General features: G+C 30.2%; 1 protein-coding gene across 1 annotated transcript; it reads left to right on the top strand.

Moving 5' to 3' along the window:
- The first annotated feature begins 628 nt into the window (after positions 1-628).
- On the top strand, positions 629-21,339 carry LOC126928755 (tetratricopeptide repeat protein 37). Its single transcript, XM_050744453.1, has 13 exons — positions 629-1,233; positions 1,302-1,669; positions 10,041-10,456; positions 11,410-11,886; positions 12,031-12,185; positions 13,646-13,781; positions 13,908-14,275; positions 15,912-16,231; positions 16,342-16,638; positions 16,869-17,126; positions 18,042-18,425; positions 19,391-19,652; positions 20,269-21,339. Exons 1-13 carry the CDS (start codon positions 908-910, stop codon positions 20,405-20,407), a joined length of 3,906 nt encoding a protein of 1,301 aa, XP_050600410.1. The 5' UTR covers positions 629-907; the 3' UTR covers positions 20,408-21,339.
- Positions 21,340-22,014: the final 675 nt, after the last annotated feature.

Raw genomic sequence — 22,014 nt, 5'->3', positions numbered from 1 at the left:
GAAAAGCGAAATAGGATTTTTCCATTTCAAATGAGCTTAACTTTGAAATGAGTCCATGAATTACAAAGTTTGAAACGTTATTTCGTAAGTAGGAGGGACAGGGAAGCCAATATTTATTATCTCCCTCCAATTTCATCTCAATATCATTTATCACAACTTTACGTCACATCTGCCATAGGTAATAGTGTTTTTCATATTTTAAGACTGATAGAATGATGCGCAATTACAATTTTAAGTACTTAAAGTGATACCAATTTAACCTTTTTCGATCAGCTTCGAATGACAGTATCAGTTTCAATTCTGTCATTCTTATATTTGTCTATCTCGAATAGAATAGTAGAAATGAACTTTTTCGTAGAACTGTACACTTAAATAGATTCTTGTAGCTTGAAACTCAATAGGTTCTCGTCTATGCTAATGTGTAACCAAACAGGGTAGATTCCTAATTTTAAGTTTAAATACATAGGTTCTTGTATATGCTAAGTTCCAACCAAACAGGGCAGATCCCTAATTTTATAGGTTCTTGAAATGCTATTTTCAATTAAACTCAGTATTTGGCCGCACGGAGCAGCACGAGTCCGGAAAAAACTACGTCCATAAGCGTGAACATTCTCATATACATATATATATATATATCAAAGTTATAATATCTGAGGATATGTAAAGTAAATATTTTGAAGATATAAAAGAAAAAGTTTATGATCTAAAGATAGAGAATTTTTGAATAATGTGTATTATAAGTTATATTATTGTATTTGATCACGAATAAACCCAACGACATACATATTGATATACTTAAGAAAATATTTAATCGAATGTATCGATGTAAAGTCTGTATTATAGTCGAATTGTATATATTCGATTTAAGTTCTGGACGTATTTTATTTTGTCAAAGTTTTATGTGAAAATGTCAAATGAAATAAAAAAAGCTCTTAAAGCGGCTCGTGATACATTTAAAGAAAAGAAGTATGTAGATGTGATTAAGAAATGTAACAAGATATTAATGAAAGATCAAAATAATTATAACGCACTTATGTTATTGGCGGCCGCAATGAAAGAAATTGATGAGTATAATCCACAAGTACCATTAATTCTCCAAAAAGGTATAAAAATCCAAGCAGACAATCCATTAGCTTGGTACGGTTTAGTATCTTACTATGAAAAGAAGTTGGACGATAATGAATGTTATAACCAACTATTATTAGCTTACTGTAAGCTTTTGGAAATAGAAAGGTATAAAATTGCTATATACTTCATAAATGTTATAGGTTTGTGAAACTTATTCAGTAATTTATTTTCAGTGACTCTAAATTTACAAATATTATGAGTAGAATCTCAAAACTTTTTACACAACTTAAGGATGTTGCGACTATAACACAATGTATTGAACATTTAATTGAATTACGGAAGAATTTGGATGATAACAAAATTAAGGTCATTGATAAAACGCTTGGATGGCTGCTATTAGATAATTTTTGCAATCTAAACAAATATCAAAATTTGTTAGAAAGTATTTTTAAATCTACAATTAATGATATTGATGCAACTGACCAACAAAATTTTTATACAAAATATTTAAAAATTTTATATGACAAAGATGAATTAGTTGATTTGGTAAAAGAAGCTATCAATATGCATCAGCGATTCCCACAAGATATAATACCGTTAGGTAAGTATTAAAAATAATATATTAGCTACTTTAACATTTTGTTTATGAAAGTAACAAAGGAATCTTATAATGTCACTTATTAATTTTAATGGGATTTTTTATCAAGCAAGCAGAAGAATTTAAAGATTTATTTCTAATATTTATGAGGTAATAGAATTTAATAATAATACAATCTATATCTATCTATATCATGAAACATAAGGAGTGCAATTGTTTAGTAAACAGTTAATTGGTGAATATAATTAATAAATGGCAATGATGTAAATAGTATTAATAGAAATGAGTTCAGTTAGATGTAAATATTAGCATATACATACTATAAAGAAACAAAAAGAATTCAAAAATACCGTACAACAAAATTTAAACTTTTTTAGATATACATGTATTATTATATATATATCTCTTGTCTATGTATGTATCTTTTAGTTAAGATAATAGGCTTTTTCCCACAATTGTGACAATTGTTGTGATAAATGCTTCAACTTTGTATAGTTTCTCCATAATGATGCGTACTGTTTTATTATTAGATACATGTTCTGCTACTGGATGTATCTTTATCATTTCCGAACACTATCGAGGAATCAAGCGTTTATGCTTGCTCTCTTATTCACCATTGCCGATATTCTAGTTGGTAATGAATTATCAAATTTAGCAAAACAAAATTTTTATATTTTTTATTTTATAATTATTATAAAATTCGGATTATTATAAACAAATTCCTAACAGTTTGCCAATGAAAATAATACCAAATACGATTATATTTCAATGAATTTGATCCATATGGAAAATGTACAGTTGCGTGATACATTAACTCTGCTATATTTTTTTGTCATTATCGACCCAATTTTTCAACATTTCAAAAATAAAATAGCATAAAATAATATTGAACAAAATATGGAAATTCTTATTAATATACATAATTTCTTGTTTCAGTTGCATATTAAACAGCTTCTTAAGACATTACAAATTTTTATTTGTTTACTAAAGTGAGAGCAAGATTGAAATTTAAAAATTCCATAATGATAGTAGGATTAAGATAATAGCTAGCATTTTCCAGAAACTTTAATTTTCTTTGTTAGTAGATATGACATGATCTCGAACATGTCTGTCAGAGATTTAAAATATATAGTATACAAATTATAAAAGTATACAAAACCGGCACACATAAAGTATATATAACTTTAGTTGTAATTTATATTTTTAATGATATGACAAAGAGAATAGAGCAGTGCCAGGGTAAATAAATCAAGAAAGAAATTAATGACTAAGTGGTACAAAGAAGCAAAATTGTATAACAAGGTTGCACAATTTAAAGGAATTAAATACTAAAACTAACATTATATTCACTGCTACTGGTTGCGGTCTATACCATAGGTATAATATCTACCATTTCACTTCACATACAAAATCTACCACTTCACTTCTGAATTAAAATCGCCACCAACAATGAGTGTTTAAAGCAGTTTAAAAAATAGCTTTCCTAAATTGTACCGAAGGATATTAGAAAATAGCAGTCTTAACTCAAGAGTTTCCATAAGTATGTTTCGTAGTAGTATATTTTAATAGTATTAAACAGCTTCTATTAGATAAGTATTAATTTCCGAAAAAAATTGTCGCTATTAATATATGAATATTTACATCTCGCTATTGCATTGTATAGTAATTGCAAGCAATAAGTGCTTTTTGAAATTTGAATATTAATTAAAATTAATAACTATGTGCACTTATAATCATTCAATTGTTATTTTCAGCATTTAAAATATTATTTATCAAGATATGAATATATTATTTGAGAAATTTTTCTTATGTTATGCATATATATATATATATATATATATATATATATGTACGCGTGCACTTTATCAAGTTTCGTTATAACGGATCTCACTGTAGATCGTTGTCTCGATGGATATTATCGCAGTTTAAGTTTGTTTTTGCCGTAACGGAAAATTAGGAATACATAACGAAATAATATGAAGTAATCATAAAGTTTATTATTACAAAAATTGCTGAAAATGTCCATTCTGCCAAACACATACTTCTGCTCTTCTAATTAAATTTTTATGAACACTTCCTAACTTATTCGATTGTTTTAAAGTATGAAAGGCTACAATAACGTCAATCGAGACAACGATCTACAATGAGATCCGTTATAACGAGACGTGATAAAGTGCACGCTATCGAGCGAAAATTCAAAGTCGATCTTCTCGAAAACAAAGCCTCGAACGAAAAATTTTTATTCTATATTTTCGACTTCTTTTTTCGTGTAGAATCACCCCCTTTCCGCTTGTACCACCAGTTACCAACCACCCTGTATATATATATATTCTAAACTACCGAGCATATGTTTTCATATATTGTTAACTAAGAGACGAAATTTAGCAAAAATAGCATTTAATCACTATTTGACGATTTTCTATATTTATGTTTTAATCACTCAGTTATGCAAATTATTTTAAAGGATCGTAATAGATCGATATTTATTGAAAACGAAAACTAATAAAAATAATTAGTAATAAAGATTTAAATGTCGTGGAAGTCATTGGAAAAAGCATAATACAACACGTTATAACGCATTATTTGTCTTAAATTATTTATTAACTAGTATCGAACTAATACCGATCAAAAACAATTATTTAAAGAGATAGTAAATTAGCGGAAGCCATTGAAATATTCGTGATTCGAACTTACCTGGCTCTTATTTTTCAACTCTCGTCGCTATCCGTGAAGCAATTATCGAAAAAGTTGCTAACAAATAAAAATAAAATTTAATACAGTATTTTTATACAGTAAGGTATTATAGAAAATCTAACTTGAAATTCTTCGTATAATGCAATTTCCTATTTCAAATACTGCAAAAACGAAGTCTCTCGAAGATATACAAAAGTAGATTACGCACGCATGGTATACGGAAAACTGAACTTCCCGTAATTTATTAAAGATTTTTGACCTTGGAGCGCTCTGTAGAATGATGTAAGTTCAAATCCGTTTGAAAAGATAAAATAGCGGATTTTTATTAGATGTGCGTGAGAATTCCAAGATATCGAGCCCTCTTAAAGTATTTTATAATTCCAGATTTTTGGGATCCCCGTTAGTTTCGGTATTCGCAATCGAGTATTGAAATATAGTACCAACGAAAATTTTGTAATGCCGCGAAGTGCAATGACAGAGGCACGAGTCGCCCCAGATAGTTATCTTACACCAAGAAAATAACAATTAACGTGTGTTACGTTTTAAAGTGTGTACATGCGACGTACGTACGATGATGTACGTAGATTTTGTAGCGAGTCTGTTGTGAGCCGATCATAAAAACTCTCGATATCGAGATATGCAAAGTTTCTGAACACAGCAAGAGCAGGGTCGTAGAAGAGAGACATCGTGACGACAGGAGTGACAAAACAGAACCGTAGTACGAAACGTATCGCGTAACCCGACAGTACTAGCACGTCAAGTCTACGATGATCTTCCGCCGAAGATTTCGGGAATCGAATTTATATTCAAGAAATCGTGCGAGAGTGAAGGGGATGAGGAAGTGTAGAGTCGCGTGTTAGTCACTGATGAATCACGATATTATCTATCGATTAACGTTATCGTTATCGTTATCTATACGATTAACAGGTCATCAACAGGTTTGTTATCAATACGGTTCCCATTTTGGGATATGGATAATGGAAATGTGTATCTCAAGTAAGAGTTTTCAACGCCGGTGGTTATCGGTGATGACGTGAATCGGAGTTTAATTTTTCTATTGCACAGACTCGACGGTAGTGTCATTACCAGCACTAAATGTAGCTTGTCATGTAGACGAAGTGGGAAATATTTAAGGAAAGAATTCAGTACCTAACACCAGTAAAAGAAGTTCTTATCAACATATGTCCTGTTTGACTTTCTTCAGGAGATACAGCGTCTTGTGTTTTGCGGTTTCTTATTTCATAGAATATGCTTAAAATGACTTGCATTTGAATGCATGCACAAAGATCTTTTGTTATCCATCTAATGACTCTGTCAATACTGTCTGATGTTCCGTGAATTTATCGAAATCCCTCTTCGATTGTATGACGAAATATCACAACACTTTCGGTATGAATTGAGTATACATGTAATGAATTTCAAGTATGTCCGCAAATAAAAGTCCAATGAATTTAAATCGGACGAACTTGCAAATAGGATCCCCACATCCAATTCAATCATTTGGAAAATTATCATTTAAAAATTATCTTGCCGTTTGGCTAAAATGCGATACCACCGACCATAGCAAACAACTGCATGAATACAGAGAATGCTAATGTAAACACGAATGGGATAGAGTCAGGAGAAGTGATACATGTAACCGATTTACAGGAACAGCATCATAGTCAACCAAACCAAAATATAATTGATATATTCTTCGAATCAGATATTACTAAAAACAAATCAAAACCTATCGATCGAACACGATCTCAAAGGATTAAGGACTCTAACAACTACTCTGGTAGCGATGACAGTTCGAAAAGACCAATTCAACAGTTTAAATAGAAATTGGTGAATAGAAACTCCCACAGGAATATCAAAGGCATGCTCGAGCAATAAAAGGTATTACAGAGGAAACTAACTCGCTTTTAAACATTAAAACATTCGAAATGAACATTGATATGCCACTAAATTTCTCGTATTATTCGACATCTAATAATTGTTAACCGCTTAATAATTACGTTATAGATAAGTATTTATAATATAAACAAATAAATATTCTGCATTGGCTTTTAAATACGTACCAATTAAATATTCTCTGTCTCCAAAACATCAACTTGAGAAGAATTCGATATATCAGAACTAAGAAATTTGATGTTATTCACAAAAGTTGGGCAAATACTACAATAGCAAAGTAGAAGTGTAACAATTTATATCAACAGTAATTTAGACTTCAGGAAATTGCAAATACGCACTAATCTCGGAGCTGTTGCTATAACATTTTTGCTGCCTCCGAGAGAGATTACCATCTGCAACATATCTATTCCAAATAACCATAATCTCGGTCCATAATCTTAATCGACCTAGTGATTGTGTTATTTAGTACTTAAGTTTAGTACTTAAGTTTTATTTATTTCATACTTTTATATATACACGCTTACAGTAGATAAATTATTTAGTAAATAATTGAAATTAATATTTACATTTCTATGTAAACAGGCCGTATTTAACGAAACTTGAATGGTTTTTCCACTACCTATCTATTTATTTCGTCCCCGACTGTATATCTTCTAGAGTACCAGTTATTCATTCAACGGTATAGCTAGCAAAGCGATTGAAGTATGCAACTAAGGGAGTTACGACGAGAGCGCTGTGCTGAGTGCACGTTAAAGACCAGTAAAGAAATACCGAAGCATAGCTCCTGACAAAATAAGTGTCCTAGGGCAACAAGCTCGTGTTGTGTGGTGATTATTAGCGAGTTTGGCGAAAAAAGGTACTGCGAGATTAACAGACAGCATGCCTCCGATAATTTGAACAGTGTGTGCGTGTACCTGTTATCTGCAAATAGAGAGAGAGAGAGAAAGAGAGAGAGAGAGAGAGAGAGAGAGAGAGGAACTTGGTGCGATGATACAAGTCAATTTGAAAACACTACAACACTACAATCCAGGCCTGTCATTGGATTAATGCATTCAGCAATAATTACGAATCTGTTCAATGAGAGAAACGACAGCTACACCCAATATTAATAATATTAATAATATGAAAGGAAAAGATGCAGAGCAATGTGATAGAAAAACAGTAGATATACTTACATTCGTCATACACAAATCTTTCTCGCGTCGGTGGGGAAACACGCAACCATAACTTCCCAACTTTTTAATTTACAGAAGGTCAACGCAACACACACCTATAATAACCAATATAACTGGATCTCAGAAACCGATAATGTAGACAACACGTCAGAATCTGACATGAGAACTGAATTGCAAATTCAACAACAAAAAGACAATCCAACGAAGTTTATTGAAGGGCAGAAGCCAACAGAAATAAAAGCGTAACCAACACAGCAGAAAGAAGATCACCTATCAATGCGATGAATATTTATCGACAATAGTATCACTTTCTCAATCAACTCACCTCAACAGTTGTTTGTCATAAATACCTGTTGGGCCAACGTATCATGTAGAACAACCTAAGGAAATTTTTCATTGTAAAAAGTGTCAGAGGATTGGCCATGTCAGTAGTAGTTGTACATTCGAATACAAATACGATATGTGCTAATAATCATAATCATTCAGGAAATTGCAATCAATCAAACATAAAAGTGATAAAACCAATGTCGAGTGCAGTCGGCACTAACTGCGGACAAATAAGGCATCCAGCATTGTCCAAGAAGTGGTCAACGAAGTAGCAATTATTTTTTGCTCTCCGATTTCGTTTCGGTCTTACAGTTCTAAACTGTGATACTTGGGGACAAAATAATAAAATTTATTCCGCGAAATTCCAGAGTGATTGGACAATTGGAATCCGTGCTACATTTAAGTTATTATCACGTTATCAAGTTATTATCTACTCCTGTAGTTACATACAGTAGTTTAAAGTCTTGAACGCTGCTTCATGTACTAATTTCAGAAATAAAACTCAAATATTTTATATATATTTATATCTGTAATATATAAATATTATTATTACACGTCTAAGACATTGTATTTTTATGTAAAAATATTCACTAAAATTTGCAAATAGCGGATTATGCTTGAAATTGACGTGAAATCATTAAAATTTAAAAACTAACTTAAACACGGCACAGGTTTTTTTTCTCAATCTCAATTTTCTCCTCAAATGTCAGAGTTTTGGACGGTAAGATAATGGTAATGGATTTTCTTCAAGAAATTACAAATAATTCAAATAATCGCAACAAAAGTTACAAAATTATTTTTGTGGATGAATTTGAAAATTGGTTTATGGGATCCTTAGAATGACTTTATGGAAGTTGAGATAGGAAGCTGCCTATGACGAATATGATCTTTTTACCACCTAGATTGAGTTTCATCTCACTATGCGTTCGAATGCCACGTACGTGATGTTGACATCTTCAAGTCACATGTAACACATGTAAATCCTCAGGTGGTAGGTTCACGTTCTCCACCTTGGCATGGAATCTCCAATAACCGTAGTACTAACATGCACCACTGGCGGCAATAATAACACCCTAATCTCATATAATATTAAATTCCCGATCACTTTTTATTCAGAATTGTTACTAGTCGCTTCCTTATACTGCCTACTTGGTACCAAGGTTGGACGCACACAAGGTTGAAACATGGGTTGCTTCGCCCTACTCGCTCATCGCTTGTCTCTCTACACATGAGCGTTACTACGCTTGCTGTATGCATGTAGATACGTATTATTTTAGGTATATAGTTTATGCATTATTATTAAGTATTGTATTTATTTGTGTATTGTCATATGTTATTTTGTATACATATTATTATATGTATTATGTGGCAAATGTTTTTATCATATATCTTTAAAATGAAGCTTTCAAACTATTTGAATATTATTCATTACGTCTAAAGGTACTGTTTCCAAAAAATATGTAATAAAAGAATTTGCTCCGTTTTGTTCATTTTAATTCATTATATTACACACACACACACACACACACACACACGCGCGCGCGCGCGCGATGTAGAAACGACGTGTTACACACTAAAAAATAACAACTGCTGCATAATTTTACCTTTTTTCTGTATGTTCATATCCCACGGCGCTCAATGTTGACGTCCCAAATATCGATGTTCTGGCCTGCCGCTCTTCGTATGGCAGACGAACTTTTGTCGTTGCGATCTCGTTGCGATCACATGTCTATCTTCGTTGTTTTTAATTAAGAAAACAAAGGAAGACACGAGATCGCAACGATGAAAGTCGCTCGTCTGCATCAGTCGTTAGTTAGGTCGTAAACATACAGCGTAGTAAGCGATAGATGGCAAGTGGCAAAACAAGCGATTTCACAGACAATGCCAAATGCCAATGTCTTAAATATCAATTTTGTCGCTTACTGCTTGCCACTTGTCTTTCTCTGTACGTACACGGCGTTAGGATTACAAGTGGAGAAGCGTCCGGAGAAATGTGAGCGCAAATTTGAAGAATAGTTCAGCGGCAAGTTTAGAAAATTGAGTGGCGAGGGGAAAGGGCGCGACAGTTCAAATAATCCCAACAGATATCTAATTTGTTCGTTTTCAACCAGCAAATATTTTTTCACGCAAAACCAGATTAATAGCAACCTATAGCAGCTATTTCATAAACAAAAACTGAAGTTTGAGATCTTATGGATATGTTCAAACCTTTCCTTAGAATACTTAACATTCTTTCTAATAATATGGTTTCGATGCTCTAATTATTTCTATTTTATTTACAGAATATATATGTCTTGCTTACTCGGAACGAAATATCTTGGATGAAAATTTTACTGACGTCGGTATAACACAATTTTATGAAGGTTGCTTAAAATTGAACAAAGAGTGTGAAGCAGCTAAAATTGCCAAAGTACTTGATTTAGCAAAATCGGGCAATTTGATTATAGCGCGAGATATATTGAAAGATATACTTGTATCAACGCCGCGCTCAGTACGTGGTTGGATGGCATTAAGTCAAATAAATATGAAGCTTTACTGTTGGGAAGATGCCGAAGTTGCTGCCAAGCGAGTATTAGATATGAAGAAATATAAAATAAAAAATAAATTATTATATAAAATGAAAGAGACGTTAGTTGAAGCAATGAGTTTAACCAATGACAAATCTAAATGGGAAACTGCATTCCGAATGTGTGAACAAGTAAGTAAAGAATCCTCTTTATTTACACATGTAACTTTTTTAGTTTGAAACGACAACAACAAAATTCTTGTTTAGAATTATCTAAATCTCTTCCCAAATCTAAAGGCATTTTTTCCAATCTTTTCAAAGTTTTAATGATCATGTTCTTTTTCTTCTCCTATGAAAAAGTATGTTTGAAACTTCTCAAGATAAGTTTACTCACTCAAGGTTCTGGTGTAAGTGCTGTGCGATCCCTCGTATTCCGCTTACCAAAAAATATTACTCGTTTGTCTATTTCGTAGCCAGATTCTTTAAACAAAGTATCTCAAATAAAATCTATGCTTCAATTTACTCATCGCAGAAGATCATGTTGTAAATGCTTTCTAAAAAGGTTGAATAAGCTTGCAAAAATTGTAAGATTCATTTTTCTTTAAACACTAGTTTAAGTAAGCTTATTTAACAGAAAAATTGTTCACATAACTTTAAGCCATTTATCAGGCAGGCGATGAATTCCATCACGGAACAATATAGTGTCTTTGGACAAAATTTTATAGTCAAGTCATCCTTGTATCTCATCCACTAATTGTAGTTGGAATAAGGCGTGTTTCATCGACCGGAATAGGTGGTAAAACAGAACTCATTATGATGACTTTTTTCATAGAAACAGCGTGTAGCCTAACGTTGTCATTCAGCTATTTCACAGAATGTTTCCTTTTGTCAGTTCCTGACTAGTTAGATCTTATCTGAAAACACTACATTTTCCTGTGATGGAATTCATCATTCGCCTAATAGATGGCTTAAAGTTATGAAAAGCAGCAAGAAATACTTTGATTGAATAACTTGCAGAATTTTTTTTTTTTTTTTTTAAATAGGTTTTAAGTTTTAGTAAAGAGTGAAATTATATTGGATTTTTAAAACTTTTATTTGTTCCTTATTCTGCCCATTTATTTGATTTGTTTAATTTCCAATTAAAGATACATCCTTCAGCGCGATTGGATTTGATTCGTGTACATCTTAGCATATTGTTACATCAGCCAGATGTAGAGATTCTGCTGAACAATTTGGAATCAAAAGATGAAACCAGAACACATACTAATATTCTTCGAGCGTTATATTTAAAACAAAATAAACAATACGACGAAGCTGTGAATATACTTGATTCAGCCGTCCGAAAGTCAGGCTTGGCTCAAACTTCCCAAGCGTGGTTACTTCTTGGTACAATCTATTGGGAAATGGCAGAGTATAATTACAGCTTGATGGCTTTTCTGAATGGAATAAAAGCCGATCGTTTTAATTGGAAATGTCTAGTTTATTTGGGACAGTACTATCGTGACTATGGTAATGACATGGAACGTTCTAGGAGGTGTTACCAAACCGCATTACAAATTAATCCAAATTCTGAAGAAGCTGGTATTGGATTAAGTACGGCGTATAGACTTCTTAAAAATCGAGTAAGATGAATTCTATTTTTTCATGAAGTACATATCCGTTTCTGTATGCATCCGAAATTTATTATCCATTAATATTGTAATGAATAAAATATCGGTGCTCCGTTTTTTTATGACTCGATTACGTTAATAAGATATTATTTATAGGATGCAAATATAAAATTGTTACAAATGTTAACTGCTCAAGATAGCGGTCCTAGATGGGCGTGGTTACAACTCGGTTTGCAATACCTTGATCAAGGAAATGCGGAGCAGGCTATTAAAGCGTTTCAATATGTTATTAGAGCTGATCCCAGTGATAGGTAATGCTACAGATAGTAATTGTTTAACGAGAATACAATCGAGTTTACGAAAGTATTACTTCTAACATTAAACCATTTATCCTGGCGTGACATACTGAGGTTGTTGGGTGAGAAATTATTGGTAATATTTCCATCTTTAAAGTTTCGGGAAGATTTATCGAAGTTGGAAAAATTAGTAAAAAAAAAATATTTCAACCTTTTTAAATGGACGTTGGAAATATTAAAAATCAAATATATATTAATAAGTATTAATAATATTAAACAAATAATAATATAATATATTTAATATATTAATAACCATAAGTAATACTATAGGTAATGTTTGATGAAATAACAGTGTAATAAAAAACAATCGTTAGGGAAGGTATGTAGTCTTTATTATTCGACTGTTCTGTCAATTTTGGAAAGGATATAAAATCCTATTGTTTTATTTATTGTTTTATTATATAAATATAATGAATAAAATTCTTTTATGTAAATGCGCACACAAGTGCAGTTAGTTTAACTGACTGTGACTGTGATTGGTTTAACTGAGAACAGTCAAATATTTCGAAAAATATGGGAGACGCGGAAAAATGTTTCGAAACTTGTGCATTCATTGTGTAATTTTTATTTTCGGCTTCAGCACCCAAGAAATGAACTTAGTTAGACAGAAGTTTAGGCTGTCGAGTTCAGGTTTTGCCTCACGCATTCATTGTACATGTTCTTCATCCTCTACCCATCCCCATACTTATGTACACAGTACGTAGTTCAAACTTAATCTTCCACTAATAAACCACTAATAAACTTGGTTTGAAACACATTTGCACCCCTTCCTTCTTTTTCTATTTCCCTTAACCAGCTAACCATCTAGTTGTCAATCCTACCCTCCACAATCTCTTGTGTCTTCCACTTGTGGTAGGTTTCCTCCACCAATATCTCATAGCTTTGCGCTGCATCTTTCACCTAACTCATTTCTCGAGAGCATAAACTGCACTTTTTGGCTTTCTCTTTCACTCAATAATTATCTTCCTGCTTGAAACTTTTTCGACTTATATTGCCAGAGTAATGGTAAATATCGTTCAAATAAAGTCAGTTCTGTGATACAACTTTAAACTACGTTCTCAAAAAGTCAATTATGTTATATTTATATTATAAAACTTAATATAAGACAGCGAATGAGAAAAGAAAAGATGGGATTGTAGACTGGGTGAGGAAATTGGAAGAGAAGAAAAGAGAAAGAGTGAAGAGAGGGGGAGGGATCTAGCTAAGAAGGTAAATTAGGGAAGTAGACAAAGGCTTATGCAATAGATAGTATATATTATAATAGATAATAGATAACATATATATAAAATAAGATTGTGTGTGTAAATGGCTGAATGGACGCGTGGAAGATCACGGGAGAGTGCAAGGCAACAGGGAGAATAATTGTAAACCGAATTTCTTTACATTCTTGTAAAGTTTCTTCTTATTCTTTACAGCCACTGTTGGGAATCGCTAGCGGATGCGTATTTTATAAGAGGTGCCCACACATCAGCATTAAAATCTTATCAGCGAGTATTAGAGTTATGCCCAAAATTATTATATCCAATGATACAATTAGCATATATAAAATTGGTTAGTATTATTTTTCTGGATTGTTTCGTGACATGACTGTGATATATTTGTTTAAATATTACGAAGCTTCTAACAGCTATTTTAAAGGCTTCTACAAATATCGTTTGTTATTTCGTTATTTCATAGATTATTGGACAGTATAACGAAGCAAAGAAAGACTTTGAACAAATATTGATAAATAAATCATGTTATATTCCTGCTTTAAAAGGATTGGCTGAAACCTGTTTGGCTTTAGCAAAAGACTATACCGCTAAACAACTTCTGGGTCGTGTGAATGACTATTTGCAACAAGCAATGGATAGTTTAACTGTAGCTATTAAAGAGCGTAAGGATATATCTTGTCTCTGGAAGTTACTTGGCGATGTGTGTTACAGAGTTGCAATGTTACCAGACAAATACAGTCATTTAAAAGTATCATCTATTCTAATAAAATATGAGAATGTCGAACATATTGTATTGCTTAAACGGATAGATATGTTCTCATTATCTGCAAGGTAAATATATTACACTAATATTATATTATAATCTACACTAATCTTACATTATATTATAATAAATTCTATATTATTATCATTATTATTATTATTATTATTATTATTATTATTATTATTATCATTATTATTATTATCATTATTATTATTATCATTATTATTATTATCATTATTATTATTATCATTATTATTATTATCATTATTATTATTATCATTATTATTATTATCATTATTATTATTATCATTATTATTATTATCATTATTATTATTATCATTATTATTATTATCATTATTATTATTATCATTATTATTATTATCATTATTATTATTATCATTATTATTATTATCATTATTATTATTATCATTATTATTATTATCATTATTATTATTATCATTATTATTATTATCATTATTATTATTATCATTATTATTATTATCATTATTATTATTATCATTATTATTATTATCATTATTATTATTATCATTATTATTATTATCATTATTATTATTATCATTATTATTATTATCATTATTATTATTATCATTATTATTATTATCATTATTATTATTATCATTATTATTATTATCATTATTATCATTATTATTATTATTATTATTATTATTATTATTATTATTATTATTATTATTATTATTATTATTATTATTATTATCATTATTATTATTATCATTATTATTATTATCATTATTATTATTATCATTATTATTATTATCATTATTATTATTATCATTATTATTATTATCATTATTATTATTATCATTATTATTATTATCATTATTATTATTATCATTATTATTATTATCATTATTATTATTATCATTATTATTATTATCATTATTATTATTATCATTATTATTATTATCATTATTATTATTATCATTATTATTATTATCATTATTATTATTATCATTATTATTATTATCATTATTATTATTATCATTATTATTATTATCATCATTATTATTATTATCATTATTATTATTATCATTATTATTATTATCATTATTATTATTATCATTATTATTATTATCATTATTATTATTATCATTATTATTATTATCATTATTATTATTATCATTATTATTATTATCATTATTATTATTATCATTATTATTATTATCATTATTATTATTATCATTATTATTATTATCATTATTATTATTATCATTATTATTATTATCATTATTATTATTATCATTATTATTATTATTATTATTATTATTATTATTATTATTATTATTATTATTATTATTATTATACGTTATATTGTTATATGTATGTAAATGCTAGTGTGTGCTTAACTGCGGCAATTCTTGCTTAATTAGGTGCCGCTATGAGGAATAGGATACTTACATATTTTTGCTGTATCAAAAAGTACGGATATCTTTGATACTTTTTTAAAAGGAAATTTGAGAAACATTTTTTTCTACTATAATATTCTTCAAATAGTGTAGCTTTGATCGGAAAAGGTTTTCAATACAATACGACGAATAACTGCAAAATTCAATATTTTAAGTGAAAGCGTTTTTAAGAAATATTTTTGGTTTATAAATGATAAAGTTATAAATGTATCAATTTTGTTATAGTATGCAAGAAACTGAGTGAATATTTTAATTACAGATGTTATTGTTGTGCATTATCTCTTTCTCCGGAATCAGTATTTCTGTGGTATGATTTAGCTTTATGCTATTTAATGCAATTACAGCATGATCCATCGATCAATCATAAAGATCATGCTAGTAAGTGTCTAGCTGCTGCAAAACATGCTGTTAAACTATGTCCTTCAACATGGAAACATTGGAATCTTCTGGGTATTATTTGTATGTCACCGTACGTAAAGAACTATGCATTGGCACAACATGCTTTCGTAATGGCGATTGATAAGGAATTAAATAATGCTATAGTATGGTCTAATTTGGGAACTTTATATCTATATATAGGCAAGTAAAAATGATAAAACATGCCATAATAAAGAACATATTATACTTTTGTTCGAGCGCCGTCGCGATTCATTGTATATTAAATTATCGTCTTGTAATTAAATTCACAGGAAGTTTATATAAAGCAAACGAGGCTTATTCTCGAGCTCAGCGTGCAGATCCGTCATATATAAATAGTTGGATTGGGCAAGCTTTAATTGCAGAAATGATGAATCGAAAAGAAACAGCAGATCTATTTAGACATGCAAGACAATTAGGATATCATAGTCAAGCTGCCATAGGATACACTCATTGGGTACTTGATATGATTTTAGGTCCTAACACCAAACATGACATTTTATATATAGATACAACACAAAGTATGCATGCAATATCTTCTGCTGCGGATGTTATGACGTGGTATGTAGGTAGGTTTTTATCACTTTTCATACAATATATATTATAAAATGTCGATATAATACTATGCATAGGAAAAGCTACAGTATTGTTTATATTTATGAAATGAATACCTATAATTTTAATAATGCATTAAGTTATATTAATCATAATTTTATTGTATCTTATTGTAACTGATTAATGTTAATTTACATTTTTTATATTGTACCATACGTATCGTAATATTTATCATCCGTTACAGAGAATCATCCAAATGATTGTTACGCTCGAAATGCATATGGATTATTATTAGAAAGACAGAGACTTTATAAATCAGCTGCAGAACAATTTGCTGTAGCTGTATGCAATAGTACCAAAAACGAAAAAGACCTTGTTTCTATAAATTTAACACGTGTATTAATACGACTGAAAAGATACAACGAAGCAATAAAAATATGTCAAGGAGTTGCAAATATCAACTATAACTCTCAATGTAATCTCGCGTTAGCGTTATTCAAAGGTAATCACACTCTTACATCAATATTAATATATATATATATAGGATTTATTTATTCAGAAATATTAGAAATTAGGATTTCCAATCATTTCTATCTTATATGACAAGTTTATCGATAGATGGATCTATTTACAATGGATTAAACAGGAAACGATGGTTATTTAACGTGAACTAAATACAGTAATGTGCTATAACTAAGACAACTAAATGGATGATTCACAACTCACAACTCAATTCTCGGCTCCTCACAACTCGACTCTTAGTTAACGAACGCCGATTAATTCGTCTTTCTCCCTTAAGCATGCCTTTGTCTTTTCTCATACCCCCACCATGTGTGTTCCGTGATCGTCCACGATCATGATCACGTATGCCTTCTTCCGCGTAACTATTCGACTGAAGGACTGACGACACATTGTTGGGCCGTTTGGCCCATTGAAATTTCCCGACCTTCTCGGCCTGTCCGCACTTAGGCTTTCTCATAACATTGTTTATAGTTGACCCGATATTTTTTAGGCAATCTGTCCACGATACTACATATATAACATTTTAAGTACAAAAATTGTAGTATTCTGTTAGTGTCGAAACGTTCAGGGATGTCATGTAGTAATTAATAAATGCAGTAATTAATAAATGGTAAACTTAGGACGTTAAGATTCAGCTAGTGTTTAAAGTGATCGCTAAATAGTGACCCGTTTTTATACGGGATATAAATTCAAGTGCAATGCGCATATGCTGTACCTTAGGCCTTTTTAATCTTTGATTAACCTGGAACAATAGTAATCTGTGTTAATCTGTGTTTTTAAGCGATGATTGGAAATTAATTATAGAACTGGATAGTAACGAATTATTTAAACAATTAGGAAATATTTATTCACATTGTTTGAGATATATTATAGTTAAAATTTGTTTCATTTTCAGCTCAGCTATATGAAGAGGCGTATAATACATATGAAAAAACTCTGCATTCTTTCGCGAATACTGAAGCACAGAAATCATATACACTGTGTGCGATGGCTGCGATAGCATATTCTTTCCACAGAGTAAATGATGCAAAAACTTTACTTTTTCAATGCATACAAATACAGCCTCCAGATATAATGGGTCTTTTAGCAGCCGCATCATTAGGGATATTACATGGCGATATCAATTTAGCTGTATTAGTACTAAAAGAATTGGAGTTTTATGTACCTCATCCTGAATATGGTCATCATGTTCTAAGATTATTTGCATATTATCATTTGATTGGAGATAATGTTCAAAATGCCATTACTATTCTTTCTAAAGAAATCTTTAGATGTCCTGGTAAGTACTATTTTAATATATTTTCTGTTATAAATAATAAAGTATTGTCCAAAGAAGAAATTAGCTAATAATAAGTAAAGAGTAATCCACTTAAGTCGATGAGGATAGCAACTTTTGATGAGAATAGCAAGCAGTGTAACATGTACTGAGTGTTGCTGGTAAGTTAGCAGTCGGAAAAGCACAGGCACAAGGGAGATTTATGACTATATTGAGTCTATCAGAAATAGTCAATCGGTCCCGCATTTCTTCTGTCTGCCAACTTACTAGCGACGTCTTATATTTATTTTCACTACTATGATCATAAACAACTGAAAGCACACTGTCCGTTACAAGCCGTATACAAAAATCTAGGTGTTTTATGGTCTTAAATCAACTTAAGGCTTATTATCAGCCTTTCTTCTTAATCTCTTCTTAATGGCGAAATTTCGGGTTCATGTCATACGACTTTTGCCAATCCGACTCGAATTTAGGTCGCCCGTTTATGCTTATATCCAAATCGAGTCACTGGATCCCGAGCAATACGGGTACGTTTATCGAAATCCCAGTCGATCCCGAAGTTTGGAAATCATAGATGAAAGAGTGAAGCCAAGTAATCGATATGGTGCCAATTTGAGAAAGCGCTTTTTCAACTTGTTGCAAAAGTTAATTTATTTGGTTTCACTTGGGGGACGCTTTATTCTAGCGATTGCCCAGGCTTATCTTATATGAACATGCACGGGGCGCCACTCGAACCCCTAGTTTAATTCGTTAAAGTCAATCTAAGGCGATCGGTTTAAAGTCGTTGGGATCAGCCATGCAATGAATCAAATATAAAATTTTGCTATATATCAGAATTGATATGGCCTGACAAATATTTTCTAGTCTCTTATTCAGAGTTTAAAATATATTTAAAACATTCTTATTATTTATTTCATACATATTATTTTATATAGATGTATGGTATATTATTTTCCTTTCCCCTGTAGGTAATGTAAAATATTGGACTATATTACTCAGGATATTATTAGAAACTGACTTACAACTGTTTAGTAGATGTGCACAAAAAGTATTGTTTCTTAATAGAAATATTATTACTGAAAACCATGCACATGTTGCATGTGCTTTATCCTTTAGCTGTTTCATGCAAAATATGGGACCAGCAAGTATTAGATCTCTGCAAAAGCTTCTATTTACTTATCCCGCTAGCATTGAAAGTTGGGCAATGTTCATTGCAGGATTTTTATCAAGGTTTGTAAAAGCAAATCTCCTTTTATTTAACTTATAGTTGATATTTTATTATGAAATATCTTGATATAGTATAACTTAATATTAAAATTTCCTATAACTTGCATACTATGTTTGCTTTATTTCTATATTGTTTATATATTATTGTTATTACATATTAAATTAACATGAACACGGAGAACGTCAAAAACAGAGCTATCATTAAAGATTGTAAAGAGTTAAAAATTCTACCATAAAATAAATGGCGCTCCGTCGTCCAATTACTATTTACAATTCTAAACTTAAAACATGTTATCACTAACATGCAGAAGCTACCGACTTTTAGGTGAATCACATGTTACCGGATAAAAGATGAATTCTTGCTTCATATCGCGTCATAACTAAAAGACGAACGATCATAATTCTTCTGCATTTTTAATAGTAATAAAAAAAATAGTAATAAAAAAATAAAGTAACATTATGCATTTAAGTCAGATACGCTAGATATGTATAGAAAATAACAATAGCATTTTTTAAATTGGTATGTTTCTTTGTGAAAAAAAAAAAAAAAATGAATTGAATCGAATGAATCGAAAAATGAATGAAAAAGGTTTAATCTGCAAATTAAAATTGTTCACAGGCGTACAATGAAAAAATGTAAAATGAACGTCGAGTGGTTCTTAACATTTATAAGTAACATTCAACAGTCGTATCAGCCTACATATTTCATGGCAAAATGGTTAAATGACACTAAAATAAAATTGAAACAGCTCAATTAAGTGGGAAGATCTATTTTGTTTACAGATTGTAAAAGGTATTTTGTAATATATGTACAAATTAATTTATACAGTGCTTTATTGTACTGCGTTTTTAAGAAATGTTTTATTGGAATTTAGAATTGTTACATTTTTAATCATGGATTATTAAAATATGATAGTGAGGGTTCGGTGTAATAGAACTAATACGTAAGGATACTTTTAACTTCAGCGATTTTTGATTAATCAATTGTGGTTCCGTATTTTCAGCAGTCATTTGTTATAAAATTTTTGAAAATGAAAAGTATACTAAATAAACTTCATTTGTTTGTCATTCATATTCAATATTTCTGTGTATTTAAGTTCGCACATTATTCATAGAGGAGGAAGAAAACAAAATTCGGTAATTTTTGGTAATTCCCCGGATAACTGTAATAACAAGTTTCCAAATATGCCGCAACTAAACAACCGCTATTGCACATAGTTTGATAAAATAATAATTGCTAAAATAATAAGTCAATTAAATAGTATCAAAATCATCAATATGAAATTTTTCATTGAAATTTTATAGATTTAAAATTGTGGATTTTTAGGAAAATTTTTTCTATAAAAATATGAATAAGAAAGCTAATATTCCTTAGGTTTTTTTTCCATTGCATGCTCTTAAATTTCTTTAATACAAGTCTTATATATTAGTTGTCGGTACTTGTAGTATTAAAATGTTAGAAATTCTAGGAAGTAAAATAATAGAGTATCGTTAAGGAGAAGATTCTATCTTGTTTTTGTATTTCCAACATTTTTGTAAAAGATAAAGATTATATTGCGTCCGTATCCATTCTTGTGTCCTACTGATAGAATATGTCGTTTTATTTAAAGTATTTTATAGATTATGTAAAAAAACATTGCTCAGGTGTTGATAATTGTGCATCGAATAAAGAATACTAAGTAAATATTAACTTTATGATATTGTTATTTGGTTCAAGATTTCGTCCGTTTAGTCTTATTTATAACACAAGAGCTGTAATTTTACTACGTGCAGTATTACAAAAATTATTCGATTGATGTATGACAAAATCTACGGTTTCATTTAGAAAAATAAAAGGGATTTTTAAATATTAAAAACGCCACCACTTTTGCACTGGCCATCTACACTGGATCATATAATACGTCATTGGAAACCGCTCAATTTTGTCTAATGAAATCACTTTCTTTTTTCTACTATTTTAGGTATACTTACCCTATAGCTTATGCCAATTGTATGGGATATATGTGAAATATCTAATATGTTATAAATATATAGAATAATATGTATAATATATCACGATTATATTACGTATCAATTTATACGTAAATTGAACATATTTAACTGGTAAGAAGCTATTCTTCAAAATAAACTTAGCCTTTCCTTATGATACAATAGTTTTGTATAAAATTGTTTCATATGTCTGCCTATCACTATTGAAACGAATATATTTTTCTCTTTGTCTTATTTGAATGTTAAAATTCTACCTTCTTATCGTTCTTTCTGCTTTATCGAATTCCTTTTTGTATAAATCTTCCGTTCCTTCGTATTCCTCAGACAAACGTGAAATGAATTTTCTTACTACAAATTTCCAATATTCTGTGTTTTA

Source organism: Bombus affinis, chromosome 2, assembly GCF_024516045.1.
Source record: "Bombus affinis isolate iyBomAffi1 chromosome 2, iyBomAffi1.2, whole genome shotgun sequence".
Lineage (NCBI taxonomy): Eukaryota > Metazoa > Arthropoda > Insecta > Hymenoptera > Apidae > Bombus > Bombus affinis.
The sequence above is the reverse complement of the archived record's forward strand: the minus strand, read 5'-3'. Positions and strand labels throughout refer to the sequence as shown.

What these genes read in the sequence shown, in the direction of transcription:
- LOC126928755 (XM_050744453.1), top strand. Translation starts at nt 908, where the DNA reads ATGTCAAATGAAATAAAAAAAGCTCTTAAAGCGGCTCGTGATACATTT. An exon ending in CGCGTTAGCGTTATTCAAAG is followed by an intron (nt 17,127 to 18,041) that starts GTAATCACACTC and finishes TTTCATTTTCAG; the next exon opens with CTCAGCTATATGAAGAGGCG. An exon ending in AGAAATCTTTAGATGTCCTG is followed by an intron (nt 18,426 to 19,390) that starts GTAAGTACTATT and finishes TTTCCCCTGTAG; the next exon opens with GTAATGTAAAATATTGGACT.